The sequence below is a fragment of the Aethina tumida genome, chromosome 4 (genome assembly GCF_024364675.1).
Source record: "Aethina tumida isolate Nest 87 chromosome 4, icAetTumi1.1, whole genome shotgun sequence".
Lineage (NCBI taxonomy): Eukaryota > Metazoa > Arthropoda > Insecta > Coleoptera > Nitidulidae > Aethina > Aethina tumida.
Window position 1 is genome coordinate 22,305,808 of NC_065438.1, and position 24,780 is coordinate 22,330,587.

Sequence of the window (24,780 nt, forward strand, 5' to 3'; positions counted from 1 at the left end):
TCTGGTCTGAAAGCTGTCTTAGGCTTTCAATGTTGGTATGTCCCTGAAAGTCAGGTTTATTTAGAGTTTCCTCCTTGAATGTGTCTGTAACTTCACTGGTAGGCTGTTGCATGTAACTAACCAGTTCTTGTGCATCTTTCTCACTAACCGCCGCCGCGTGTGTTGTGTGATTGAAAAGATTATGTTGCACCTCCGGATAATCCAAAGTCAGTGAATCTGGTATAAGTTCCTTCTGTGGCTGATCAAAGAAGTTCGCGCCCCTGTCCTGACCATCAAAATAGTTGGCTGTGTCCTAGTCAAGTTATCAAAGAAAGGAGCCGGCTCAGGCATAGAAGCACTGAAATAGTTGGGCAGTGTGGCAGTTGGGGGTGGTTCCTCCACACTGTGAATGGAACTCGTCATACAGTTCGTCGGGGTCCCATTCTCGGGCGTCTTTTGCGAGGCGACATTCTGTTTTCGCTGGTCCTTTAGTTCCTTGAACTGAGAAAATTGGATTTTGATCAGTGACAAGTGATGATGTGGCCTGTTTTATTGGTTGGGACTTATTGGCAGCGGGATTTGGGATTCCGGAGTAAAAAAAATATTTATATTAATTTACCCTTTTTTGTCAGATGCCAGTTTTTATGCTCTACATGGTTGGTATTTTAAATTTACTTTACTTTTTATATATTTAATAGACGTATAAAATAAACAACATTCAATTTCTTGTAAAGAAAATAAAAAACATTCATATTTTACTTTTCGTTAGACAATCAAATTTATCGCACCAAGATACAGTAAATTCCCAGTTTTTGGTCCCATATTTGTTAAAGTATTCAAATTAGGTATCACATTTATGATCAAGTAGTTTTTTGAAATTGAAGAATCGGTAATGTTCGGGAACTTCGTTTGTGTCGGTATTTGGAGTTTTCATTGGTTAGAGGCACGCCTCGGCTTCCCTACTATTGAAACAATAGCAAGACTTTCATGCGCATGCGCGAATGTTGGAACCAAATACAAATATTCAAGATTTACTTATGAAATGAATTGGCGCGAAGAGGGACATTTAAAAGTGCCTCTGGAAAGACTGCACACAAAATATTCATTGAAATTTAATGTAAAATTGTTATTGATAGTTTAACGGTCGGTTTTCCAATATATTAGCGCTCTACCTCATACACTGAGGTTTCAAACTTCCTTTTATTATATATTTGTTGTAACACAATGCATTATGTCTGGTATTAGGACACCAAGACTCGGTCCAGCAACCAAAATATGCAATTTACTTCCACACAAGCTGCCAGGAAGTGAGTGCAATGATTGTGTACCGATTTAATGAATACAAATTGGTCATTAATCATAGAAAAACAAAGTAGTTAAGGACCGAAGTCAATAACACACATAAACAAACAGTTAATTAAGTTATTTGAATCGCGCGTGTTGTGGAAGCCGACGAGCACATTCCACGCGACGTTTTACACATTCCGTGTCACTTGAAACAGAGAGCATTTCGCACCCGATAAGACCACCGGCGGAATCCGCATTATTTACCCAAACTACTCCACATTATTAACCGATAAGCCGAACAACAAACAAATCAGGTTGTTTATCTGAACATCATCCCATTCATTTTAATCAATTTAGCGTATGCATCGGTCCACGATAAGGGCTTATCAATCATACACACACACGCCCATTTAATATTGAAATGGACCGTAAATATTTGCATTGTTTCAGGAAACAATTTCAGCACGGGTCCTTCTGCCTTGTGCGATTCGTGTGCGGTCAATGCCGGCGATCCGAGTGCGTGGTCGCGGAGTGGGGAGGCCAGATCATCTGTCAAATGTCAATCACATTTGATTCGATATAGGTTGAGTTGTTTTTTTTACACACACACATACAATACGAGTGGTTTCACGGGCGGAACATGCGACGCGCCGCACTTTCGACCGTGTCGCTCCACTGAAGTCGCGACGGTTGGACGGGAATGTTTGTTCGTCGTGTGCACGGGTCGATTTCGTCGGTTCACGTCCGGTTGTGTTTGGGGTGCTGCATTGGGGTACGTGTGCCGTGCGCTATGTGATTCTGTGGAATATTTCACTGGTACGTGGTTTTCCGTTAAAGTGATGCTCTTGCACAATTCCTGCGGTTGCGACAGGTTGTTCCTGTTGTGTTTTTCTGTTGGACGTTGGCATGTTTTCTGTTGCCGTTGGGGTGTTGTTGTTCGGATGGTGTCGTTGTGAATTACTGGGGGGCTTATTTTGATTTTGCACTTCTGTTAATCGTCGCGGATTAATGTCAAAGTTGTTTGACAGTTCTAAACGTCATATTTAATATTTGTTGTAACAGGTGATAATAACAAAACACAACGTTTACTTGCCACTATTTACCTACTTGTTATTTTTATGTCATTTTGTGGTTTCAAAAACCCTTAGGATCAAATGCAACTGGAACGTTTCATTAATCCTTAATCATTTAAAAAACTTAATCTTCAAATTGTCAAAATGTTCCAATTATGCAACCCACATTGCAGTAATTTTGAAAATTTATTTTACAACATTGAACCAATAAATAAATTAAAATATTGCCCGTTGCATATTTATTTCATCATTAAAATTAAATTTATGGTAATTTTTATTAATTTTAATCAGACTAGGAATATTTAGTAGCAATAAATTATGTAAAAAATATAACATAAATATTTAAAAATAGACAATAAACTAGTTAAAATCAGTTAAAACTGAGCTATAAAATATATAGTTGGTTATCTTGAAAATTTCCAATGTTCATTATCAATCTAAAAATTCTAATTTGGGAATGAAATAGTTGTAAAAACAATTTCTATTAATAAAATAATATATGGGATATTGAATGTTTATTACAAAGTTAAAATAAAATTGCGATAATATTTATTTATTTTAATTAAACTTACCTATTTTAAGAATGTTTGGTTTAATAAAATATGTATGAAATATAACATAAATATTTGTAAATACAGGGTGATTCACTTACTACTTACTTATTAGAAGTTTATATATAACGGAAAAGGTGTTGATTTGAAATTTTTATAACAATTATAACTTGATTTGAACTACTTTTCTAATTTAATTTGAACAAAATTTCGTTTCCTGTTTTTCCGGAAATGGCAACAACTTTGTTATTTTCAATGGAACACCCTGTATATTTTTGTATTTTTAAATTCTACATATAATTTCAAAGAAAATTGATATATTCTGTACCCAAACCTCATAGTTTTTGAGTTATTAATTTTTTTTCAAAAATTTTGACATATTAATGGCCTAACTAAGATGTTAAAAAAGAATTTATACAGGGTCTTCGTTTTTTACGTTTAATTTTGTACCTCTATAAACATCAATAACTTTGTTATTTTCAATAGTACAATCTATATATTTTTATATTTCTAAATTCTAAATTTAATCACGAATAAAATGGCTATACCATGTTCTATATACAAACTCGATAGTTTTTGAGTTATTAATTTTATTCCAAAAATTTTGGCAGATTGATCTAACTAAAATGTCTGTAAAGCCACCAAGTTTGATACTGGGAAGTTCATTTTTAGCATATACGTTAACCAAGGACCATCTTATAAGTAGTCATTATTAGTAATTCCAAATTTTATACAGGGTGTTTGTTATTTACTTTTAATTCAAAAACTGTTATTTTCAATAAAACACCATGTATGTACATTTTCATTGTATGCTTAGAGAATGCTTAAACCAATCAAAACGTTGTTTTATTATTTAATAAAATTAATAAATAAAAATGTTATTACTGATTTTAGATGCAATTAAACTTAAATAACGAACACTCTGTATACAATTTGGGTGTACTAATAATGGCTACTTATAGGATGGTCCTTGGTTAACGAGTATGTCAAAAATGAACTTTCCAGCATTAAAATTGGTGGCTTTACAGACATTTTAGTTAGACCATCAATATGTAAAAATTTTTGGAAACAAATTAAAATATACAGGGTTGAAAATAACAAAGTTGCTGCCACTTCCGGCAAAACCATAAAAGAAATTTTGTTAAAAAAATTAGAACATCAGCTCAAATCAAGTTATAATTGCTATAAAAATATGAAATCAATACCTCATTCCTTTCTCCATAAATTTCTAATGAATAAGTTACTTGAATCACTCTGTAGACAGCAATAGCTGAGATTATCTTAAATGCTTCCAATGTTCATTACCTAAAAAAATGCAGTTTGAAAATAAAAGAACCATAAAAACAGTTTAAAATATGATAGTAAATATATTAGACACAATTTTGGGTTGTATAACATTACTGGCTGATAAAAGAAATGTGCAACGGAGCTAAAAATAGTACAATAATTCCCTAATCCAACAAAAATTATCAATAAAATAACCATCGTCTACATAATTTATGTTGTAGCCAGTCGGCCAGAGCAGAGAGATGTTTTTCGGCGTTGATTTACGACAGCACTTCAAAGCAGTTCAGTTTTACGGTGGCCAGCATAAACAAATCTTAACATTTCGAGCCCGATCCGTTTACATTATCGGTTTTTAAACGCTTTTAATATGCGAACGGGAGTCCGGCACCGTAGTTTCGGTTCGGTAGTACATACCCCCACCCATATCTAGGTACTTGGCTCCTTCACATCATTTATCTACGCTATCTGTTTGTTCAAGAGTTAAGGAGATAAGGCTTGCGACACGGGACACGTGACGCGTCCGTCAAGAATGATAGAATGACCGACTGAAAGAAAGAATTGAGATGGAACGCGTCGGCGACAGCACACCGTCCGACTACCTGAACGAGGAGGAGAACGTGCAGCTGGCCGCCCTCGAGCCGAACCTGCAGACGTGGGCGCTGACCGGTCTGCAGGACGATGGCGGCGGCGGATGTTGGAGCGGCTACATGCCGGTGCCGTTCGAACGGGCGTCGAAACGAAGCTGGTGGGATCCCACGTTCGATTCGGAGGTGCTCGAGGAGCAGTTCCGTGCAAGCTCGAATCCGCACATACGGTACAAGTTCAGGTGAGCTTTTATTCAAATGATGAATGGATGCTTATCTGGTTGGTGTGTTTGTATTTGTATCGATGAATGGTGTTTTGTTGGTGAACAGGTTGTGTCGTTTGACTGGTTTAATTTAGTACCAAAGTGTTTGTTACAGACAATAATAAGCAACTCTGTTTACTTTTGGATTACTGGCGTTTTACAAGCCGGCCTAATTATAGAATTTTGTTGCTAGTTGTACTGAGTGGCCAAATAGTGTCATATCTCTGAAACTACTAATTGGATAGATATTAGATAGCAGAAAAACTAATTTTTGATTCATGATATGATTGAATAAGCTTTTATCTATTGAGTCATTCATTTAATTATGTTTATTATTTACTTTTAATTTTGTATATATTAAAATATCAATAAATTTATTATTTTCAATAGGACACTACATTTTTTAGATTCTACACTTAATTGTAAATAAAATGGATATACTACTATGTCCTATATTTAAAAGTTTTTAAGTAATTAATTTTTTTCCAAAAATTTCAACAGATTGATGGTCTAACTAAATTGTCTTTAAAGCCATCAATTGTGATGCAGGAAAGTTCATTTTTGGCATACATGTTAATCAAGAACCTTTCTATATAGAGCCATTATTAGTACTTCCAAATTTTATACAGGGTGTTCGTCATTTACGTTTAATTTTGTACATCTTTAAACATCAATAACTTTGTATATTTTAGAATAATTAAATTGAATATTAAAAACCTTTCCATGCAGATAAAACGATTTTTGACAGAGATTTTGTCAAATTTATGATGTACAAAATTAAATGTAAATAACGAAGTTCTATATAAAATTTGGGAGTATTAAGAATGACACCTTATAAGATGGTTCTCGGTGTTCGTGTATGCCAAAAATGGATTTTCTAGTATCAAAATTAGTGGATGTACAAGCATTTTAGTTAGACTAATCAGTCTGTAATATTTTTTTGAAAAAAAAATTAATAACTCAAAAATTATTGAGTTTGGATATAGGACATGGTATAGCCATTTTATTTGCAATTAAATTTAGCATTTACAAATATTAAAATATACAGGGTGTTCTATTGAAAATAACAAAGTTATTGATGTTTAAAGATATACAAAAATATATGTAAATGACGAACACTCTGTATAAAATTTGGAACTACTAATAATGGCTCTTTATAGGATGGTACTTGATTAACGTGTGTGCCAAAAATGGACTTTTCAGTATCAAAATTGATGGATATACAGACATTTTAGTTAGACCATCAGTCTGTCATATTTTTTTGGAAAAAAAAAATTAATAACTCAAAAACTATTGAGTTTGGATATAGGACATGGTATAGTCATTATATTTGCAATTAAATTTAGCATTTAAAAATGTAATAAAAATAAAATAAAAATATGTACTATTGAAAATAACAAAGTTATATACCGAACGCCCCGTATAAAATTTGAACATGGTGTGTAACCATTTATGTGTAATTAAATATAGAATCTTAAAATTCAAAAATATACAAGATGTCCCATTGAAAATAACAAAGCTGATGCCACTTCCGGCGAAACCCGGAAATTAAATTTTGTTAAAAAAATAGAAAATAGTCAAGCTATAACTTCTATACAAATTTCAAATCAATACGTTTTTCCATTCTCCACTAACTTCTAATAGATAAGTTGGATGAATCAACATATTTTTATTTATATATAAGGACCTTGTCTAGTCGGCCACCCCTAAAATTAATAATAACACATTAATAATAATCTTTTAGGTACGCCCTTGTGTACATGTTCATGGTGACGCTGGCATGGTTCCTGTACTTCCTGGTATGCGGTTTCGTGTACACGAAAACCCCGTTCTACATTACGTACTTGCTGGCACTGACGATGGTCTGCATCCTGACCTTGGTGGCGTTCACGTTCACGAAAAAGTACCACCGCCACGTGCCGGACGTTTCGGTGTTCGCCGCCCTGGTTTTGGCCTCGCTGAGTCTGGTGTTTTTGAGCGTGGCCCAGTTGGAGGCGGGGCGGATGCCCTCGGGTTACTTCGCAGTTTGCGTCCAGGTCCTGGTCCTGGTTTACGCATTGTTACCGCTGAAGTTGTACGTGTGCATCGGACTGGGCGCTGTTTTTTCCGTGACCTTCGAAATCGCCTCGGCTAAATTCGGTAAAGGGCCCTCGGAAGGTAATTTTTTAATTAATGGTTCCCTGGGAGTTAAAAGTAATAATGGGTTGGTTGGTTTCAGGAGAGTATAATGCTTTGCAAATAGTGGTGATCAAAGCGCTGACGCATTTGGCGTTGCATCTGATAGGCCTGCATATATTTCTGATGTCGAATGTCCGCATGCGCAGCACCTTCATGCGAGTGGGCGTGTCCCTGCTGGTACGTCGACAGCTGGAGCTGGAGAAAAAATTGAAGGAGAACATGATCCACAGTTTGATACCTAAGAGCATCGTCGAACGATTGATCCGCGACAACGACAGCAACGACAAGCTAGATGCCAGACGCAGAAGCTCGCAGGACACAGGGAACGACATAAAATCCTTGTTTAGGCCGTTCAATATGTCCATAAAGGACAATGTTAGTATACTGTTTGCGGACATTTGTGGCTTCACCAAAATGTCGAGTAACAAGAGTGCGGAGGAGTTGGTGGACATTTTGAACAATTTATTCCAAAGATTCGATTTGATTTGCAAGCAGAACAACTGTGAAAAAATCTCCACGTTGGGTGATTGTTATTATTGCATAAGTGGGTGTCCAGACGATAACAAGGATCACGCCAAAAATTGTGTAGAAATGGGCCTCCACATGGTTGAAGCCATTAAAGAATACGACAATGAAAAGAATCAAGGTAAGTCACCAAATCAAAGATGGAAAGGACAATTAATTGGACGTGTTTTAACTGCGCATTGCAGGTATAAATATGAGGGTGGGAATCCACACAGGAAAAGTATTGTTCGGCATCGTCGGAACGAGGAGGTTCAAATTCGACGTGTGGAGCAACGACGTCACCTTGGCTAACAGAATGGAGAGCACAGGAAAGCCGGGAATGGTGCACATCTCCGAGAAAACCTTAAAATTCCTGGACGATCAGTACTTGACCGAGGATGCGGAACCAGTTTTCGGTACTACACCGTTCCCTAATCACTCAAACAAAATATTAACTGAATTGTTGTTGTAGGTTTACAAACTTATTTTATTTTGGGCAGAAAGAGCGACCGCACGCCCAGCTACAGCGGCAGCTTTCGCGCCGAAGGCCGTCAGAAGTACACCAACTCACTCCAGTTGTACGTGCCGACGCCTACCGATGTGCGTTCGTTGACGCCGAACGCGCACGCGTCCATGTCTCCCCAGACACGCCCTCGAGTCTTGTCCTGCGACACGAGCGCCACCTACTCGAAACACCTCGACGTGAACCACGACCCTAACCTGTTGTCGCCCGGAGCCTGCAAGATTAAGGCCAGCAGTCTGCCTAGCATTTTAGACACGGAGATCGAGGGTGGACAGGAGGGCTCGGAGGCTGTGGTCGGTGTGAACGGCAGGAAGAACGTGAGTAACGGCAAATACTCAGTTAAAAAGAAGAACTGGAAGATTCCCAGATTCATAAGAAAGACCTCGGAGCAGAGGAATGAGGGCGAGACCGACGTGGTTATTGCGGACGGTGGATATCAGCAAGTAAGTTGGTTTTAACTGTTTGGAAAACTGTAGAGAGTTGCTACATTAAAACTATATAAAAGTGTCTAGCCATTGACGGAACCAAGGTAATTTTCAGGTGCCAACCATCATCGAGTCTGGCCACAATGCGAAGAAGAAGGAGAGCGTGATCAGCGTCCCGGACCAGTCCGAAGGCGAAGACCAGTCTGCCAACATCGACATCAAGTCGTATATTAGCCAGTCGCGTAGCGATATGTTGGGGCTCTCCGATTATAGCCCTGGTGTCGCCAGTGACTTCATACGTGTCGGCAGCTATAGGTCACAATATGGGCGACCCACAAACAACGATTTTGCATATTTGAATCGTGCAAACAGCAATCGGTACTACCTTAAATCTTTAATTAAATGCATTTTACTTATTTAATGGTTGTAGGTCAAGACGTGGAAGGTCGCCCAGTCAGTTCGACGGTAGCTTCGAACCTACAGAAAGGGCGCGAAGCGCCACCGTTGTTCTCGGGGCTTGCAACTTCAGTTTCAATCGCCCACTCCCCAAGCGTTCCTTGGATATCTCCTCCAAAATGTCCAGTAATGCAATACTGGACGACAACTCAATCGGCAATAGTCGTAAGGATTCGGGGATCAGGAGTAATTCGAGGCGGAGCAGCATCCAACAAGTTAGTACCATAATATTTTATGAGTTATTTGAACATTATTTATATTAAATTATTTTTATATTACAGCCGGATTCGACTCTGAACTCGGATTTGCTCCAGCATCGCGTCTCCGGCTACTACACGTCGTCCCAGAGCACCGTCAACTCTCCCATCGGACCCAACAGCTCGCTGGGCAAGCACGAACAGGTGTTCAAGAACGGGCATTGCATAAAAAACTTGCGGAAGCAAAGCGACCGTCAGCTGATCAAATGCGTGCAGGACAACAGCAAGTCGCAGTCCAATTACTTCATAAAACCACCACTATCGCAAATCACCTTGTTCTTCAAGGACAGGGCGATGGAGGAGAGTTATAGGGCACACGTGCACTCGATACAGGAGAACGACACGCTCTCCGACTCCAAATACAACACGTACTTGGACGTGTTCGTGAGCACCATAGTGTTCATTTGTGTCACGTTCGAGTTGCTGGCGTTGTACGGGACGACGACCGGTTGGATCGTCGGTCTGGTCGTGCTGGTCTGTTTGCAGGGTTTGGGCATATTCCTGTGTTTGCGCAGGGTGATCTCGCAGGGAGAAGTCGCCGCATTTACCACCAGTTTTTTCAGATGGAACCTGTACGGCACCGTGTTGGTGACGTTGCCAATGTCGTTCACGTTGATCAACTACGGGTACGACAAGTTTACGTATGAACATTTGCACTTGTACAGCTACGTGCTGTTCCTGTCGCTCGTGCACTTCTGTAATTTCACTCAGGTTAATTGTTGGGTGAAGAATTTCGTTGCGATCGTTTGCTGCGTCGTTTTGGTGGCGCTGATCTGCAACCACTTCACGGTGGCGACCGACTTGCCCGTCACTGGGCTTGCGCAAGTCAATCATACGTTTGACACATCGAATTTTACAACACCAAGTAACAATAGTCGGCCAAAGCGAAGTGTCGAAGAGGACACCATAGATTTAAGTTTCATGAACGACACTTTGCTAGTCGAAGAACCCATTCCGGTTGTGACTGACAACGAAATAGCCAAACAAAGGAACACCAGGGACTCCAACAAAACTATCACCGTCACCATAACGAACGATTATACTTATACACAGACGTATCTTCCGGACATGTACATCAACATATTTTTGCTGCTGGTTTTGGTCATCTGGCTGAACAGGGAGCTGGAAATCGGCTACCGCCTGTCGTTCCACGCGAACTACGTGTCCAACAAGGACAAGATCAACGTGGAGTCGCTGAAAAACCAGGCGGACTACTTGATTTACAACATAGTGCCCGAACACGTGGCCGAGAAACTCAAAAAGGACGCCAAATATTCCGAAAACTTCAAGGACATCGCCATAATATTCGCCAGTATTGTCAACTTCAACGACCTCTACGACGAAACCTTCGAAGGTAACCAACCCTTTAATGTTATTTAACAAAACGCCTTCAATATTTTAACGTTTTAGGTGGAATTGAGTTTCTGAGAGTCCTGAACGAACTGATAGCAGACTTCGACGAACTATTGGACCGCAAGGAGTTCCAAAGCGTGGAAAAGATCAAAACGATAGGCAGCACCTTCATGGCGGCATCCGGCCTAAACCCAGAACACCGTCGCATGCAACGAGACAAAAACGAACACCTGTACGAACTAATGGAGTTCGCCTTGGAGCTGCAGAACGTCGTCAACCGCTTCAACGAGGATTTACTGGAGTTCAACCTGATTTTGAGGGTTGGCTACAACATTGGGGACGTCACGGCCGCCGTCATAGGTCAGTCATTATTTCGCAACCTTGTGGGATAAGTTACAATTAATTTTTTTAGGTAACACCAAGCTGTACTATGACATTTGGGGCGACAGCGTGAACATTGCGTCCCGTATGGACTCGACGGGGGTGAACGGGAGGATCCAGGTGGGCGAAAGGTGTTTGGAGTACCTGGACAAGCGGTACGAGTTCGAGTCGAGGGGCCCGGTTTACGTGAAGGGCAAGGATAATATGAATTGTTATTTGTTGAAGCGCAGACGAACGTCTGACTTTCTATGTGTGCCCGAAACTTAAGCACTTTTGTAAATATTGAAACAATTAAATTATTAACTGTGATAAAAACATTATACTGAACCTTCTTTGTAAGAACAATGAAACACAAGGTTTTTAAAACAATGGTTTTGATATATTTATATTATTATTTGATATTTATTTGTACGCGAGAACATAATATTATAAATAGATCTCAATTTTATATTGTACATAGTTGTATTCATATACAATGCGGGCGTCTGGTCCGAAATGCCATAAAGCAACACCAGGTGGGCACATTTTTAAACCTCAACCGTACCAAAACTTAATGACTTAAAACGTTATGTGCTACCCTGGGTGTTGTTTTGTAACATTTGAACAAATTTGTCCAAGCTCACGCCTAAAAAGCTCTTTCAAACAATTTTATACTGTCCCTTGAACTTTGCGCTTTGTAACAGACGACCAAACATTGTTCCTCTCTTGTTTTTTTATCCAAAAGTGAATGCAAAGTTGAATGGGGACAATTCTGAACTCGCCTTTCTGAACTTGTACAACATTTTTAAACCTTTTTACTGTAACGAACTCAATTTTACTGATGTATTATTAATAGGTGAATCAAATTGTAGTTTGTACGATTTATATACCGTTTGACTGTGCTATTTACTTGTAATATAGCTTGTACTTTTTTGTATAGTACAAGTTAATAGACAGGAAAACAAATTGGAACTATACAACTATTTTATACGCAACTTTTTCAATTTAATACGCTGAACTAATGATTAACGAACGTTACTTTGGCCTATAAAACTTCACCTTATAGATTAGTGCAATAATTATTTTGTTATAATGAACAAATATGAGATTGAATCCGGGCAGCTTTAATTTAAAATAAATTACTGTTCCTAAATTAATAAAATGTATACCCTAACAAAAGATATTTATGTTGATGTAAGGGTGACTGTCCGTTGTGATATTCAGGTAGTTTTCGTCGCAATAACAATGAACAAACTTTGCATTTCTTTACTCATGAACAGTCGCCCCGAAGATGCATTTATTATTTGTATATATGTATTTAATGATGGATGTCACTACTGTAACTTTTGTATATATTTATTTGATCGGGTCGCGCTAATAGAGAATAATTCAAGTGCCTTGTGGATTATTTATTATCGCTTTATGTTTCCATTATTTTTTTCGGCACCCTTGTAAATGTATTTATTGTAATAACCTGATGTAACCTCTTCTATTTGAAATAAATACATGCTGTGACTAAATGACCTGAGTTGTTTTCTGTACTTGTTTCGAAAGTTTTATTTAACACTAAAGTAAAGATCTTTTAATAATTAATAAAACCAGCGGGGCTAAAAAATGTTTAAATAGAATTAAAGGATAGAGAAGAATTAACTGGATAAACAAAATTAGCTTCAAAATTGAAGTGAATAACATTAAGTAGTAGTATAATATTAATATTTTCTATTTTAATAATATGCAACCACAATAACGTGTTCAGAATTCACCCACATTTGAAATATTATAAATATTTTAGAACGCGTACAACCGGTTATCAAAGTAAACCCAGCACGCAAAAAACATTTATTCGAGATCTCCTCCAGTTGATGCACCGCCATGAACTGTGTGCAATTTTCGTCAAGGCACAAAAGGTGCGTTTCAAAGGCGGTGGGCGTAACCGTTCAACACACCCCCGCGTCAACGACCAGCCCCACAACACGGACCCAAAACATCCGATCTAATCCCGCGTTCCAGGTGCAACTGGAAACTTGCCTGTCCCTCAACCGTCAATTACGTACTATCCGTCGTCGTCGGAACGTCGGTCCGTCGGTGCGTGGCGGGAAGGGCGGGATATTTCGCAACGGCACACAACGCTTGTTGCACGGCACGAAAGAGGCCGGGAACGGGTGGGTTCGGGTCTGGGAAATGCAACGACGGATTAGGATGGCCCATCGCGAACTGGGTCAATGCGTTCCGTTGCGGTGGGGAGTGGCGGGGACGTGGCACTTTCGGCGAACGGCTGACGCCCCTCGAGCCCTGACATGTGATCGCGGTGCAGCGGCCGGGACCGGGTGCGCATAGCCGTAGGCGACGAGCGGCCGATGGGATTAATTTCTTGATAAATCAAACTAACTTGTGCTGTTATGTAACACTTCCTAATTAATCATTGGGTGACGTATTACCCAACATACGCTATTGATTGTTAGAAATTCGGTGTTGTTTTACAACATTTGAATGAACAAATTTGTCCAAGCTCTATTAAACAATTTTATACTGCCACTTGAACTTCGTTCTTTGTAACAGGCGACCAAATATTGTTTTTTTACGCTAGAATATAATATAATAAATAGATCTCACTTTTATATTGTGCTTAACTGTATTCATATCAATGTAGACGTCTTATACGAAGTGCCATTAAAAAATTCTAGTTGGGCACATTTTTATACCTCGACCATACCAAAAATTACTGACTTAAAATGTTTTGTGCTGCCTTAGTGTTGTTTTATAACATTTAAACAAACAAATTTGTCCAAGCTCACGCCTAAAAAGCTCTAGTAAATAATGTTATACTGTCACTTGAACTTTGCTCTTTGTAACAAGCTTCCAAATATTGTTCCTCTCTTGTTTTTTTACGCCAGAATATAATATAATAAATAGATCTCTATTTTCTATTGTGCTTAACAATATTCATATACAATGTGGACGTCTTATACAAAATGCCATAAAAAATACCAGTTAAGAAAATTTTTAAAGCTCCACCATACCAAAACTTACTGAGTTAAAACGTTATGTGTTACCTCGGTGTTGTTTTATAACATTTAAACAAACAAATTTGTCTAAGCTCACGCCTAAAAAGCTCTAGTAAACAATTTTATACTGCCACTTGAATTTTGCACTTTGTAACAGGCGACCAAATATTATTCCACTCTTGTTTTTTTTCCAGAATATAATATAACAAATAAATCTCAATTTTATATTGTGTTTAAGTGAATCATATACAATGTGGACGTCTTATACGAAATGCCATAAGAAATACCAGTTGATCACATTTTTAAACTTCAACCATACGAAAACTTACTGACTTAAAACGTTCTAAGCTGCCTCGGATCTGTTTTCTAACATTTGAACAAACAAATTTGTCCAAACTCATTCCTACACAGCCTTTTTAAACAATTTTATACTGTTCCTTGAACTTTAGGTTTCGTAACAGACGACCAAACATTGTTCCTTCCTTGTACTTCACCAAAACTGGATGCAAAATTAAGAAGTGACAACTCTGAATTCGCCTTTTTGAACTTGTACAACATTTTTAAACCTTTTTACTGTAACGAACTCAATTTTACTGATGTATTATTAATAGGAGAGTCAAATTGTAGTTTGTACGATTTATATACCGTTTGATTGACTATTTACTATAATATATATAATATATAACTTGCACTTTTTTGTATAGTACAAGTTAATAGGCAGGAAAACAAATTGTAACTGTACAACTATTTTATAAGCAACTTCATTATAACACTGTGAACTAATGATTAACGAACATTATTTAGGCCGGTAAAACTTCACCTTATTGATTAGGGAAGTATTTTTTTTGTTGTAATAGATAAATCTGAGACTGAATCCTGACTGCTTTTGTTTAAAATAAATTGCTGTTCCTCAATTAATAAACAAAAGATTATTTTTTGATAAATTTCAGAATGTTTCATAATCTCAGGGTAATACCCTCAGGAGAAACGTTTGACCCGTCTGAATTTAGAGAAAGACATCATGCATGACAGAGACAGACAGACAGCAGAAGTCTGTCCCATAGTGGGAGACTTACTGCCTTTATTGTTCATGTTTTCTCTTTCAGGATTCACAAGGATCAAACACTTTTCGTATTGTATAAGTTACAGATTATTAAAAATCAAATTAGTACATATTTATTTTTAAAATTTAAGTGGATAGATAATTTAGAGGAAATGGAATAATTAATTTACTAATGTCAATCTGTTATGTAAGTTAAAGATGTTATAATCTTATAATCCCCAGGCTGTGATATAGTTTACTTACAGAATAAATTACTATTTTATGATTTATTACCTGGTATAAAATTTACAAATTTTTAGAAATCAACATTTACTCTGTACTTACTTATACATTTATCAAAATGGATAAGAATTAGATTTATCTTAGGTAGAATGTACTTTAGAAATATATTATAATAAATACAATTAGAGTGTCAATTTTTATGCTTATTAGTTTGACAAACCTTCAAAGTCAAAACTAATCAAATTTAAATTAATTTTGAAGATAATTACCATGTTGTTGTAAACATTTTGTTCAAATATTGAGTGGGGGAAAATAATAAGAAGGTAAATTACATTTGTTTAAACACCCAAATAATAAATTCTCATCAATATTTTCAAAATAAAAAAGTATTTAAAAAAATTACGAATAATATCGGGAAAATAAAACACAAACACTAATACATTTTATTTACACATATAAATTATGATGTGATGGCAATGAAGAGCGGTGGCGAAATGCGAGTAATTTAAGTAGCCGTGATGAATGTGGCCGGGCCGCCGCTGGCTTAGAACGTCGGTTAGCGGAGGGAGAAGCGCGCAACGACCAGAACGTGCCCTCCCTACCCAAGCCAGTCCCAGAATGGCGTGGTCTGCGTCCTAGTCGCCCAGCCTGTGAACGATTAACTGGTCCGAATCGCGTGCGATTTTCGAAAATCTTGGACTCACGAACTCACCACCCACCCACAACACAACCACCGCCGCCTCGTGCCATCAACAAATTGCACCGGATCGGATTCGATTGCGTGTAAATAACGTTTTTGTGTGTGCCAACGTGAAACTGGGTGTTCTGTCGAGTGGTATCGACGTACGCTGTGCGGCGGAAAGCACGGTTCACAACGCACACACGTTACGGAACGTCGTCGTGAGAACGATGTGCGAGTTTCCAATATCCGCGGGGAACGATGACGACTGAGGTGACCACGGTGAAGATCGAAACGGACGACTCAGGATCTGGACAGGTGGGTGCCGACGATGCGGCGTGTGACGGTGGCCCGAATCTGAGAGTGTGTGTGCAAGGGCGGGTTGTGCGGGTGCGTTTGGCTTTGGGCCGGGCCCGTGACGCGCTCTGTGGGAGTTGCTTTGTCCCTGTATCCCAGATTGGAGAGGCGGTCGGACCTTCTTCTGGCCCAGTCTCCGACGCGGAGGCAGACGCTGAAGAAGTACGGGCTCGTTTAGGTGGTGCGGCTGCCTCCCCGCCTGGTGGACCGCCGGATTTTACTGAATTAGATTCCAATCTTCGGTCCCGTAAACTTATCAATGATTTGTAATTTAATGGAACGTTTACCACGCCTACCTTTAATAATAGTAAAATTCGAGGGACTGTTTTCTAGTGCATGAACTAAATTCTTAATCTAAAAATATTTTTGAGAAACCACACGTTTTGTTTTTGAAAGTGACGCATGCGCATAACCTCACACATTCAAAGCTGCCTTACTAAAATAAACACAATTCAAAATAATGAACAAATAAGACAAACTGTAATGAATAAAATAAATTAAATTGAATAAGTTTTATTTTATTTAGGCGGGATCATTACCAACTGTTTGTTATTAATTTGTCACATTAAAAATATTGTAATAATTTTATTATTATTAGCATTAAATATTTAACGAAGTCCTAAAAATATTAATTAATTGAATTATTTTTAGTTTAAAATACGATTTTCTTCATTGGATAAAGAGATAAAATGAACGAAAAGTGTAATTCCAATTGACCATTAACAAATTACCAAAATATTAATGTTAAAAATTGATCAATATTTAAAAAATTAAATGTTTAAAAGACTCTTGAAAACACTATTTATCTTTAATTTGTAACTTATTGTGTATAATTCATATTATTTAACAATGTTCCATATTATTTGTTACAATTAAAAAGTTAAAAACAGTGTGTAGCCACACAGGGTGTTTCACCTCACTTAATTATTAGAACTTTATGAATTAAGATAAGAGGTATTGATTTGAAATTTTTATAGTAATTACAACTTGAACTACTTTTCTTATTGGTTTTTAGCAAAACTTCATTTCCAGTTTCGACATCAACTTTAAAATTTTCAATGAAATGCCCTGTATATTTATTTTAAATTCCTCATGTAATTACAAATAAAATGGATATACCATGTCCTATACCTAATTTTGCATACCATTTTTTGCATACACGTTAACTAAGAACCATTCTATAAGATTCATTAGTAGTACTTCCAAATTTTATACAGTATATTCATTATTTACGTTTAATTTTTTACATACTAAAACATCAATAACTTTGTTATTTTCAATGAAACACACTGTATATTTTTCGATTTTTAAATTCTACATGTAATTATAAATAAAATGGATATACCATATCCTATAGCTAAACCCAATGGTTTTTGATTTATTAATTTTTTCCAAAAAATTTGACAGATAGTCTAACTAAAATATCTGTAAAAATGCCAATTTTGATGCTGGAAAGTTCATTTTTGCCACACACGTTAACCAAGAATGGTTCTATAAGGAGACATTAGTAGTACTTTCAAATTTTGTACAGGGTGTTCGTTATTTACGTTTAATTTTGTACATGCTAAAACAGTAATAACTTTGTTATTTTCAATGGAACACCCTGTATATTTTTTTGTTTTTAAATTCTACTTTTATTTGTAAATAAAATAGCTATACTATGTCCTATACCTAAACTCAATAATTTTTAATTTATTAATTTTTTTCCAAAAATTTTACATCTTATAAGAGACCATTATTAGTACTACTGAATTTGATACAGACTGTTCCTTTTTACATTTAATTTTTTGCATCATAAATCATTGAATAAAAATTAATCTCAATAACTATTGAGTTTAGTTATAGGACATTTTATTTGAAATAAAATTTAGAATTTAAAAATATTGTGTAGTTGTGTATTAAAAATAAAATTATTAATATTTGAAAATGTACAAAATTAAACGTAAATAACGAACACCCTGTATAAAATTTGGAAATACTAATAATGGCTACTTATAGGATGGTTGACATGTATGCCAAAAATAAACTTCCAAGTATCAAAATTGGTGGTTTTACTGACATTTTAATCATTAATCTGCCAAAATATTTGAAAAAAATAATTACTCAAAAACTATTGGGTTTAAATATAGGACATGATACAGCTATTTTATTTCAAATTACATGTAGAATTTAAAAATTCAAAAATATACAGGGTGACCCACTGAAAATAAGAAAGTTAATATGATTTCAAACGGAACCGGAAATGAAATTTTGTTCAAGATAAATTAGAAAATTGATTTAAGTTGTAACTACTTTAAAATTTTCAAATCAATACCTTTTCCCGTTTTCCATAAACTTCTAATGAATAAGTAAGGTGAAGCATCCTATATAATTATTTGTAGTTTAAAAATAATGTACATATTAAAATTTTAATACCTAACTGAACATTATAAATATTGATTAGGAATATTAATATAATAACAAGATTTAATTGCCAAAACTCTAATGTTGTCATATTTATTTATGGAATCAACAAATATAAGTATGAAAATTACTGATGCAGACTTCAGAAATGTGCTTTTGCTTTAAAATTATATGGTAGAATAATAATAATCCTTGAATTATAAATAACAGTTACTTTTAACAATAAAAATAAATTTTTTAAATAAAAAAATTATAATTGCAGCAGGAAGGTAAGCCTTCGCCCTTGGCCCTGCTAGCGGCCACCTGCAGCAAGATAGGCCCGACCGCCCAACAACACCACATCCAACAACAACAACAGCAACAACAGCAGCAGCAGCAACAGCTGCAACAACACACCATCATAGCGACGAACGCTGAACAACAGTCGCCGCACAGCGGCGCCCCCACCACCTTCGTGATGTCGGCCACGTCGGCACCGGGTGGTATCAAGGGGGTGCCGGTGGCGGCGGCCGCCACCGCCGGTCCGCAAGTTGTCAGCCTGCCGGTCGGGCTGCAACAGCAGCTACTGCAACAGCAGGTCGTGAACGCGGCCGCTGCGGCTGCCGCGGCCGGCCAGAACATTGCATACAACGTTATGCAGCCCATGCAGACCGTCACCGTCGACGGACAGGAGGCACTCTTCATACCCGCCATGTCGCTCGCAGGTACAGGTTTTGTTTACATTTTATTTGAGACAACGAAACACAACACGATTGTGCCATTGTTTAAAAACTTTAATTGTTCAAATATGCGCACGTTGCATTAGTCATAAATTCCATCGGTTTTTACAATGGAAAAATTGATATTTTTATCTAATACGAACAATTTTAGAAATACTTCAAAAGTTACACATAGGTTTCAAAAACTATAAACACAACTTTTAAAAAGTAATATTTTCCTCATATTGTAATCCATATAAATATGAATTATATATGTTTATACCTGTGGATTTATCTTATAAATTAGTACACACGTATCAAATCAGAAATTTATCCAGTTATTAATCAAGAAAACATTAATTACTATCCCAAATTATTCCCATATATAAGAACGGAGATTTTATAGGCCGCAGTTTGACACCTTTAGGGAAAAAAGTGTAGTTTTTTTTGCAGTGCAGTTTTTTCTACTAGTTTATATTGTTGTATTTAAAATGGTTGTAAACAGAAGATCAATGAATGTGCGGCAACATAATAGGGCAATATAAACCATCCCTCCCAGACCCAAAGTACCTGCCCCTGAGCACGACCTAATATTGGGAACCACCAGTTCTGGGAAGGTCCAAACCACCCAAATTTATGCTCGGGAACCGTCAGTCTCTAGGTTACAGTGATGTAGTGAACACTAGTGCTCAAAATATTTGTTGCAAAGAAACATGTCTGAAGATATAAAACAAGAATCGGCGCAAGCCGAAGAGGAAGCACCTCCCCAAGTTGTGTATAATGTAGTTTTTGCGGAAAACATTGACAATGGTATTTGTTTTGTGTTTTGTGCGACTCTTCATTGGCCAGCATTTAACCCACCGCGTTTGTTTCAGGCGGGCAACAGCCGCAACAGATATTCAGTCCGGGTCAGATAATCCGGGCGCCCGGAGTCCTCCCGGCCAACCTCCAAAACCTGTCCACGGTGCAGCTGTCGAACGGCCAGAGCGTCGCAGTCCGCCCCTCACTGCCACAGGTCGTGCAGTTCCCGATGCAACAGACAATCCCCATACAGGTGCCGATCTCCTCCGGCAACGGCCAAACCATCTACCAGACCATACACTTCCCGGTGCAGCTGGCCGCCACGGCGACGATGCCCAACATAATACAAGCGCAGCCGCAGCTCCTGCCCCAGATGGCCAGCATCATAACGCCGAACGGGCAGCTGCAACAGGTGCAGATAGCCACGGCGGCGACGGCGGCCACCTCGGTCGCCGCCCAGCACACGCCCACTTCCATGACCCAGACGATGACCACGGCCGACGGTCAGAACTTGACGCTGACCGGGCCGAACGGGCAACAGTTCACCGTCATACCCACCACAGGGTTGCAGCAGGTCCGGGGCACCAACCTGGGCAACATTATTCAGGTGCCCAACATCCAAACGATACCTACCGTTCAAAATATTCCCGGTAATTATTGCTCCTTATCGTTTTGTACATTAGAATCGTATTAATATGCGATTAATTCCGGTGCTAATTAGTGCTTATCATCTCCTGCTTGCAGGTTTGGGAAATGTGCAAGTGATAACGCAACAAGCTCCCGCGACGCCTCAGATCGCCGTTGGTCAGCACATACAACAGGATCCGAACGATCCACACAAGTGGCAGGTAAGACCTTCAATTATTTATACTCACATTTTTTGGGTAATCCAGGTGTGCTAAAAACGAAAATCTTATTAATTTTTTAACTAACTGAATAACAGCTGTGGGAAGTACAAATTTCATTCAATTTTTGACCATTTTCAAAGCGCTTTCACCATTTGAGCATCAAATAAATTAGATATCCATTCCAAGTTTTATATTTTCCTCAAGCTCTGACAGATCAAAATTGGATGAGAAATGAAAAAAATTTTATGATTATTATGAAACTAATATTTATATTTACTGTTTGTTCCATTTATTTGAACTGGAGCTGCAGTATGAACTTTTACGTTTTCTATCTCTCAGATCTTCTCGTATAAGTAACCAACGATAGTATACTATGAGAACATTAAATGAATGAAGAAAAAATACATCTTAATTGTCTTATCTGAACCAGGAAACTATTTAGATGTAATAAGTAGCCATTTTTCATAGGTTAGGTTAGCAAACTTCTTATTTCTTCTTCTTCTTTCTACCACTTTTCATTTGTTTGCCAATCATAGACTACTATGGTTTGAAATGTTTGCAATTAAATAAACTAACTGTTAAAAATATAAAAATTGAAATATTGGTGTTATTTGTAGTCGAAAAAGTTACTCTAATGGTAATTTTATTCTCAAGAGAAGCAGATAATACAGATAATAAATACTTTGAAATAAGAAGAAAATTCAATCAGCCATTTTTCATTGGATTACATCGGAGTTTATATAAAGGAAAAATACAGAGATTTAACAGTAAACTTTTATCTGACCAATTTATAGATCAAATGTTAAAATGACAAAAAATGAATATGACTTTCATGTTTAGCGCAACTGAATAATCCCAAAAATTGTATAAGGCACATATACAGGGTGATTCATTGGAAGTTTATGGAAAAAGAAAAAAGATATTGATTTGAAATTGTTATAACAAGTATAACTCGACTTAAGCTACTTTTCTAATGTATTTTGAACAAAATTTCATTTCCTGTTTCACCGGAAGTTTAATCAAACTTGTTATTTTCAGTACGGCATTCTGTATATTTTTGGATTTTCATATTCTACATATAATTACAAATAAAATGGCTATACCATGTCCTATATCTAAAGTCAATAGTTTTTCAGTTATTAATTTTTTTACAAAAATTTTGACATATTAGTGGTCTAACTAAAATGTCAATAAAGTCACCAATTTTGATGCAAGAAAGTTCATTTTTGATATATACGTTAACCAAGGACCATTCTATAAGGAATCGTTATTAGTACTCTAATAAATTTTATACTGGGTGTTCGTTTTTACGTTTAATTTTGTATTTCTTAAAATATCAACAACTTTGTTAATTTTAATGGGACACTCTGTATATTTTTATATTTTTAAATTCTAAACTAAATAGCTAAAATGACTATACCATCTCCCTATATCCAAACCCAATAATTTTCAAGTTATTAATCTTTTCCAATAAATTTGACAGATTGCCTATCTAAAATGTCTGTAAAGCCACCAATTTTGATGCTGGAAAGTTAATTTTTGGCATATAACCATGGACCTTTGTTTGAAAACTCCGCATTAATACTTCAAAATTTTCTACAGAGTGTCCGTTATTTATTTTTTTTTGTACGTTTTAAAATATCATTAACTGTTCTATTTTGGCAAATTCTCTCTTAATATACATTTTACGTTTAAGCAATGCTTGTACCAATCGAACGGTTATTTAATATTCAATTTTATTATACAGAAACATAACACATGGTGTTTTATTAAAAATAACAAAGTTATTGATGTCTCAAGATGTACAATATTAAATGTAAATAACTATCACCCTGTACAAAATTTGAGAGTAATAATAATAGCTCCTTATAGTAGATTCTTGGTTAACGTGTATGCCAAAAATAAACTTTCCAGCATCAAAATTGGTGCCTTTCCAAGACAGTTAGCCCATCAATCTGAAAATTTTTGGAAAAAATTAATAACTCAAGAACTAATGGATTCAGATGTAGGATGTGATATAATTATTAAATGCAGAATTTAAAAATCCAAAAATACACAAATGCCATTGAAAATTATAAAGTTTATGATAATATGAAATTTTGTTCAAAATGAATTAGAAAAGTAATAATTGATATAAAAATTTCTAAACAATACCTTTTTCCATTCCCCTTTAATCTTCTAAGGTGTAATTTACTGTCTTAATGTTTAGGTGATACCGAACGTGGCGACGGCACAAAGCGCCCAATCACCCATGGCCCCAGGTATGGTGGTGACGACCACCACCGCCTCGCCTCAAGACGCGGGCGAGGCGACGCCCTCGGGCGAGAACAGCAACGACGGCATGACGAAGAGGGTGCGGGTCGCCTGCACCTGTCCCAACTGCAAGGAAGGTGAACGACACTCCGACAGGAAGAAGCAGCACATCTGTCACATAGCCGGTTGCAACAAGGTGTACGGTAAGACGAGCCACCTACGCGCCCACCTCAGGTGGCACACGGGCGAACGTCCGTTCGTCTGCACGTGGCTGTTCTGCGGCAAACGATTCACCAGGTCGGACGAGCTGCAGCGGCACAGGCGAACGCACACGGGGGAGAAGCGGTTCCAGTGTCACGAGTGCAGCAAGAAGTTTATGCGGTCCGACCATCTGAGCAAGCATCTGCGCACCCACCAGAAGCAGCGGATAACTGTGAGTATTCGTGGGGGAGACCCGGGACCGGTGTAAAGATTGGATTCGTCGCGTCTCTCTGGTGTGGCCGCGTTACGAACTGTTTTTGTGTGTTTTCTAGAAGCACGAAGCTACAGACGAGGACGAGGAACAGTGGGAGGCGGAGCAAGGCGGCGAGCAGCAGCAGCAACAGGCGGCGCCGCAGGCGCAACAGCAGCCGCAGCAGCAAACGGGGCAGCAGCAACAGACGGCCGATAACATGGGGGCCATGTGGATTACGGACAGTAAAAACAACGTCAAATATGCCATCACTACACACTTAAATTACTCTCAGGTATAATTTACTTTCTTCGCCCGATATCGGTTGACGAGATTGATGAAAATCTGATCTTTACACCGTCACCTTCACTACTAATCACCGCCTCACGAGTAAACGTTGAAACTAATCGTCGCATTTTGTTTCAGGAAGCTGCAACGTCGACCCAATCGGCGTCGTCGGACAGTTCGAGCAACGAAGAAAAAATGATGATAACAATAAGTACGTCGGAAGCGGAGGAACTGATAATTGCGGAACAATTAGACTGTTAAATGTTGAAGTTTTTTAGTCAATTCCGATTCAGAATTTTTATACGAACTTTTTCTATTCGCAAAAAGCCTAAAACACACGCACACAACCTTGTTAGAACTTGTTGAACTTCAAATTTAGGTTCCTTTAGTATTTTAAGTCTTCCTGTTAATCAAGATGACGCGACGGATCTCATTGTTTTTACACTTTTCTTTTTAATGATGGACAAGCATTGTTTGATGATTTAAATTTTATGATCCTGTTATTTATTTTATTGTACATAGACATGTATTTAATATGTAAAAAAGTGCCCTGTAATATATTTTTATATAAAAGTACAGATCAATACGAACAGCTATTTTATTATTAACAAACCTCCTGAAAATAACACGAA

General features: G+C 37.4%; 2 protein-coding genes across 5 annotated transcripts; both read left to right on the forward strand.

Annotated features, from left to right (window-relative positions):
* The first annotated feature begins 205 nt into the window (after window positions 1–205).
* On the forward strand, window positions 206–12,603 carry LOC109602330 (adenylate cyclase type 9). Of its 2 annotated transcripts, XM_049966698.1 has the most exons (11): window positions 206–2,082; window positions 4,656–5,003; window positions 6,769–7,181; window positions 7,243–7,848; window positions 7,913–8,122; window positions 8,179–8,672; window positions 8,770–9,032; window positions 9,085–9,325; window positions 9,392–10,721; window positions 10,778–11,080; window positions 11,133–12,603. In XM_049966698.1, exons 2-11 carry the CDS (start codon window positions 4,741–4,743, stop codon window positions 11,366–11,368), a joined length of 4,359 nt encoding a protein of 1,452 aa, XP_049822655.1. In that variant the 5' UTR covers window positions 206–2,082; window positions 4,656–4,740; the 3' UTR covers window positions 11,369–12,603. The 2 variants fall into 2 exon arrangements, with proteins under 2 accessions (XP_049822655.1, XP_049822656.1); XM_049966699.1 differs by lacking the exon at window positions 4,656–5,003.
* A 3,295-nt stretch (window positions 12,604–15,898) lies between these two features.
* LOC109602329 (transcription factor Sp1) lies at window positions 15,899–24,738 on the forward strand. 3 transcript variants are annotated; one of them, XM_049966038.1, is made up of 7 exons: window positions 15,902–16,367; window positions 19,075–19,513; window positions 20,383–20,958; window positions 21,053–21,156; window positions 23,366–23,842; window positions 23,943–24,155; window positions 24,287–24,738. In XM_049966038.1, the coding sequence occupies exons 1-7, from the start codon at window positions 16,311–16,313 to the stop codon at window positions 24,407–24,409; spliced, it is 1,989 nt and encodes a 662-aa protein (XP_049821995.1). In that variant the 5' UTR covers window positions 15,902–16,310; the 3' UTR covers window positions 24,410–24,738. The 3 variants fall into 3 exon arrangements, with proteins under 3 accessions (XP_019874237.1, XP_049821995.1, XP_019874236.2); XM_020018677.2 differs by having other exon boundaries at window positions 15,904–16,367; window positions 19,072–19,513; XM_020018678.2 differs by lacking the exon at window positions 23,943–24,155 and having other exon boundaries at window positions 15,899–16,367; window positions 19,072–19,513.
* Window positions 24,739–24,780: the final 42 nt, after the last annotated feature.